We start from the raw sequence: 5,813 nt of genomic DNA, 5'->3' as shown, positions 1-5,813 counted from the left end.
ATGGCTGAGCTTCAGTGAGGTTAAAATTAAGGCACGATTGCAGGCTCCTCTCTGGAGGCACATGGCAATCATCTGGAGTGCCCACCTTGCTGGAGCAAACCAAGAAGCAGCTAGCTAATGATAATGGATCTGATCCTCCATGCACATATCCTGCTATGAACCAGGGGATCGCAAGCCTATACTCCATGCTTTGAAACTATTACAAAGTTACATCAAGCAGAAGTGGGGCTCGGGAGGACAAAAGGAGGATGAGGAGGAAATCACGGAGCATGCCAGCCAGCTCCCACGGCTCCCAGTGTCTCTGTGCTGATGGATGAAACCCCGGCACAGACCAGGTGACAGACCCCTTGGGAGCATTATCTTTGGAGCCCACAAGCGCACGTGGGCTCTGTCACCATCCACAGGTTGGCTTGGGGAGGGGACAAACCCATTTGTGCCTGAAATGCAATCTACTGGGAAGCCAAACCTCGCACCTTGCAGCTCCTGGGGCATAGGCATGTAGCGGGCGAAAATTCGGGGCTCAGACAGTTTGGTGGATATTATTAGCCCTGCAAGCCTTTACAACCACCCCGCAGGGTGCACCTGCAGGGCTGTAGGTGTCAGAGACGAAGTGGGCAGGGCTGGAGAGTGCAAGCAGGAGAGCAGGCAGCTCTCAGGGCTGGAGCCAGTTGTTTGATTGATTTTGTTAAAACATTTTTGCGTTAAGCGACTTCTGGGTCATGGTGAAAATTTCCCTGTGTACAAAAATAACCCAATGAAAAAAACAAAACTGTTTGGTTGATCCTATTTCTGTGCTGCTGAAAAGCTGAAAATGTTTTAACAAAACCTCTTCCGTCAGCAGCAGCAATGACAGAGACAGGTATGGATTCAGGAAACAAGGTATTTCACTGAAAGCAAAAATAGTACTTCAGACAGCAACGGTTTTCTGTTTTCTGCTGTAAGATACTTTCAGTCAAAGTGTTGATTATTTTGTTTTTGCATAAAACCCCTAAAGGGAATACTAACCTCCCTCCCCTTTCCACCTCTCCCTCTCTCTGCCTCTGTCTCGCTGCCAGCAAGCCACCAGCCCCCAGAGCCTGGGGTGGGTGCACAGGTAAATCTGTGGAGCCTTAAAATCCCATAAATCTCCATCAGCCCAAGCTCACAGATGTCTCCCCCAGCATTTCTCCTCCTCCCCAGCCCCATCCTCCCTTCTCAGCCCGTCGGGGAGCCGGTCCCCCGGCGCTGCAGCCCGGGCTGGGGATGATGCGGGAGGAGGGAGAGCATCCCTTGGCCGCCTCTCCCGTGGCTCTCGCCCGGGTACCATGTGCAGCTGAGCTCGGGAGGCCCGTTGCCATAACGACCGCTGCTAAAATGCCCCCCCCCGCCCCCGGTGCGGGGATGCAATTGGTTGCAGAGGGTCCCTCCTTCGGGGTGGGGGGGGTGGGGGGGAAGGCTGACAGTGGGGTGCCCTGGGGAGGCTGGAGGGGGGCTGAGGCTGCCGGGGGGGCGATGGGGGAAGCCCCCAGGAGCCCCGGTGGGAAATGAGGCCGTGCTGCCGGCTGCCTGTCATCCCTGCGTGCTCCCGCCATCCCTCCCTCCCGCCCCGCGACTCTTGCCTCTCGCTGTGGCCCAGCTTTCCAGGAGCGGGGTCCCTTCTCCCCGGCACTGCCTGCCTGGGGAAGGAACCTGACTCATCCCGGCCAGGCCCCGGCAGATGCCGGAGGGAGCAGCTTCGTCCCCTCGCCCTGCGCCCGTAGAAGGAGGTAGGTGGCACGTTGCAGGGCAGGTAGCAGGTGCTTGTCGGGTCGGGGATGCGATGCATGGGAGTGGGGTCGTGTCCGGGTCCCCAGCCATCGGCAGCTCCTTGCCCCAAGCTGCAAGCTGCACCGGGGTGCACAGTCCTGGGGGGATCTTTTGTGGTTGGGGTGAGCCCGTTGCTGTTAACACTGCAACCTGGTTTGTGCTCCTGACCATGCACACAGGAGGGGTTTGTGCCCCAAGTCAGCTGTGTCCTGGCACTCTGCACGGGCACCACTCCTGCCTGGTCACGGCTGTGTGTCTGTGTCTCCTGCAAACCCCCTCTCCCTGCTCCTGGCCTCCCCCGAGCAGTTTCTGCCCTGTCACTTGCAGCGTGCCCCCCGGGGTGCTCATCACAAGTGTACCCAGGGCACCTTGGGGGGCAGTGGGAGGTGGCACGGGGCATCCGGGGGTGACATTGAAGGAGAGCGGCTAGGGTGACACGTGTAGCATAGGTTTATAAAGGGTCAGTCAGCTTACCTCTATGAGATGCTGTCTCAACTGAAAAACCAGGGACTCTTTCGTGTCTTTGGGGGGACCCAGATGTCCTACTGCAAAATGGGGTGCTGAGATCAACCAGTCCAGCAAGGGTTAAAGCACATTTAATATCTGCAGAGCTGCTCTGGAAAGCTGGCATCCTTGAATAAAACTCCCTCTTTTCAGCATTTGCAGCCAAAATCTGCTCACCCACCTGACGACAGCAATTGCTTCACCAGGCCAGCCCTGCAGAGGCTGAGAGGGGGGCTCTGACACCTTGCCCAGCGCTTGGCTTGGCCATGGCGAGGACCCTTCGCTGGGGGGGCAGAGACGGGCAAGTGGTGAGGGGACGCGGCATGAGGTGAGGGCTGCATAGCAAGTAGACAGAAGAATAGGCTGCTGGCAAGGAGCTGGGAAATCCTGGCTCTGCTAGTCATGGAGAACTGGGAAGTCTGTGGGGCTGCTTTTTATTGTAGTGCTTTTTGGATGGCAGCTTCACTCCCAGGTTTGGAAAGCAGATGATCAAGGAAGGAAATGAGGTTGCTGGTTTTCCTCCTGTCACCCTAGGGGGTCCAACCTGGAGTCACCTTCCCAGGCTCCCTAACCCTGCCCATTGCTGTCACCAGCTGGGGACGGGTATCAGCTGCTGGGGCACCTCTGGAGAAGGTGTTTGCAGCAGCTTTGGCCCCCCAGCCTGGCTGCGGCAGCAGCTGGGGGTTGCAGGGGGTGCACAGGAGCTACTTTTGCAGAGCACATAGAAAAGCTGTGCTGAAGGGCCTCTGGCCAAAGCTGGACCTCAGACCCAACTCGTCAGGGAGGAGGATTCGTGCCTAATTCTTTCCACAGTCTCTCAGGACGAGTTGAGCGAGGGAAACCCCACAGCAAGCTCCCTGCTCCCCACAACACATCTGCTACATTATTGCATGCTGGGGCAGGGGGGATTTCTCCAATGCTGGCAGTTTCTTGCTTATGTTAACAAGAATTGCAGCTCATTTCAGACCTAACCCTCTGAAAAAAAAGGTGTTATTCAGAGGGTAGAGATGAACATCATGCTTCCTGCTGCTAAGTCTCGGAGTGAGCAGGCAGGGACGTGCTCTCCTGCTGCAAGAGGTGTCCAGCAGATAAATGCTGCTGGGTACATTGGAATCAACTGATGGCTGTGGTATTAAAAAAAAGCTCAAAAAAGCCCAGCCTCTGGTGTGGGAAAGGGCAGCAGCCTTACTAGCCCAGAGTGGGGAAGAGGATGAGGATGCTCAAAGCTCTCCCCAGCCTCCCTTTAACTGCCCCATGCAAGGGAGGCCAGGGACACGTGGTTATTATCAGAGGGGTGACTCGGGGGACAGTCACAGGTGGCAGCTTCCAGGTGTCTGGAAAAGCAGGAGCTTGACACGGGCACAGCTCTGCCCCAGCTGTGTCCCCACTGAAGTCAAGGGGCATTTCATCACCCCCACTGAGGGGCGAGGGTTTTGGAAAGCCTCCCTTCAGGATTGCTTTTGTGCCTGAGCCTGGCACCATTGTGTTTTTCCAAGCCTGAGGGTCCCCAGCCTAATCCACCGAAGCCTGTGACAAGTGGCATGCTCACCGTGCAAAACCCAGCAGCCCTGCCACCTGGGGCAGGCCGTAGCTCTGCTTTTTTGGGGGGGAACGCTTCTTGATCCCCTTTTCTGCCCCTGCATGACCCACACCCTGGCAGGTGTTTCGGTAAGAGCAGGCAGCTGGGAGTCAGACAAGTTGGGCACTGCTGCGGGTTGCAGTGTGGGTTGCTCCCTCCCTCCCAAAGGATGGAAATAAAGGATGGGCACAAATGTGGCTCCATTACAGCTTTTAAATAGCCCCGAGTCAGGGTGTATGCCCTGAGCACAGCATCAGCAGGGCCATAATGGTGGGGAGGGAGTAGGCCAGGGCACCAACAGGTTGTGGGGCTGCGACCCCATCTGTCCACCCCTCCAGAAAGCTTCAGCCCTGACAGCCGGGCAGGGAGATGTTGCTCCTTCCTGCTCACTCATTTTTAGCCCCGGGTTGACAGTGATCATGCAGCACATTGTTTTGTGTTCCCCAGGCCAGCACTGCTCCAGACTCAGCACCTCGCGCCTGGGTGGCAAGGGGCTCCTGGCACGGCAGATCGGCTGCTCCCGGTAAGTGGCTCCCGCTGCCCAGCAGCTGATGTGGGGCAGAAATCTGGGCTCCCCTCTGGTGCATGGCAGCCGGCAAACTGGAGATCTGACTCAAAAGGACCCCTCAGCAGAACTCATAAATGTCATAGGCAGCGATACCTACTGGGGAGGGTTGGTAAACCCAGTCAGTGCCTCCTGAATATTGCTGGGGAGAAGCCTAGGGAGGCTCAGGAGCATGTGGGAAACTGGTGCAAGCCCAGGCTGGGCAAGGCAGAGACCAGTGCTCAACCAAGAGCTGCAAGGTCCTCAAGCCCCAGCAAAGCAGGACACTAAATAGGGGTGCAGCAAGGGAGAGCTCAGCCCTGAGGTAGACCAACTCAGACTGGGAATTCAAAGGGGCAGTGGAGTGTGAGGGGAAGGGGCAGCAGATTCTCCCCCAGGTGGGAGATGAGAAGCAGCTGTATTTACCTACTGCAGGAGCTTGGCTTAGCCAGGCACTCGCTGCCTACCTTTAATCGCTGGCAGCAGGGCTGGGGGCACAGGGGCTTGCCCCCCTCTGTGGGGAGGGAGCAGGACTGCTGCTCAGTAAGGGGGTCCCAGTGATGAGCCAGGGGGATTGCCCTATCCTGAAGACTGAGGTGCCTTGGGGTGCAACCAAGCACGAAATGGGGTTCAGCAGGGCTGTGAGGAGGGGTGCAGGGAGGCTGGGCACTGCTGATGAGACCAATGTCTTGTGATGAAGGCCGGTGGAGGTTTTTTTTTGGGTGCTCCCACTGCACAAGCCTTTTCTTGCCTTTTCTCTGGCAGCCATGCCCCACTTCTTGGATTGGTTTGTGCCAGTGTATCTGATGATCTCCATTCTCATCCTGGTGGGCTTTGGAGCTTGCATTTACTACTTCGAGCCAGGACTCCAGGAAGCCCATAAGTGGCGAACGCAGAGGCCGATCATGGAACGAGACCTTCGGAAGACACTGATGATTCGGGACAACCTGGCCTTTGGGGTGCCCGAGGTCTGACACCCTGCCCATTGAGTCCAGAAGACCCTCTCCTGGGTGGGCAGCAGTTCACATGCTTCGGTAGGGAAGACAGTCCTGCCCTGTGCAAGTGGGGCTGATTGTCATTTTGCTCTTTGCTATGTGGGTCTTGTACTCACCACTCACCTTTCTGCCCCTTTGCTGCTTAAGCAAGGTTTGTGTGGCACTGTAGACTCAGGGCTTCCCATGCACTCACAGCCCTTCACCTAGCCAAGGACTTCTGCTCCTCCCCATGGCCGAGACTGATGAATCACTCAAATGGAAGGCCCCTTGTTAATTACTTGAGTTTCAGCTGCCTGGCATCTTGACATGACCCTCAGTAAGAAAGGTCTCTGCAGGGGTACCAGGCTTGCAAAGGGATACAGAGCCTTTTACTCCTAGTCACTGGGTGTAAATCTAACCCAGTCTG

At 56.8% G+C, this 5,813-nt stretch overlaps 1 protein-coding gene across 1 annotated transcript; it reads left to right on the top strand.

Annotated features, from left to right (window-relative positions):
* The first annotated feature begins 1,696 nt into the window (after positions 1-1,696).
* On the top strand, positions 1,697-5,386 carry SMIM45 (small integral membrane protein 45). Its single transcript, XM_075727032.1, has 2 exons — positions 1,697-1,745; positions 5,178-5,386. The coding sequence occupies exons 1-2, from the start codon at positions 1,697-1,699 to the stop codon at positions 5,384-5,386; spliced, it is 258 nt and encodes an 85-aa protein (XP_075583147.1).
* Positions 5,387-5,813: the final 427 nt, after the last annotated feature.

This window comes from Pelecanus crispus, chromosome 1 (genome assembly GCF_030463565.1).
Source record: "Pelecanus crispus isolate bPelCri1 chromosome 1, bPelCri1.pri, whole genome shotgun sequence".
NCBI classification, from domain to species: Eukaryota; Metazoa; Chordata; class Aves; order Pelecaniformes; family Pelecanidae; genus Pelecanus; species Pelecanus crispus.
Note: the sequence above shows the minus strand (reverse complement) of the source record. Positions and strands in the feature narration are given on the sequence as shown.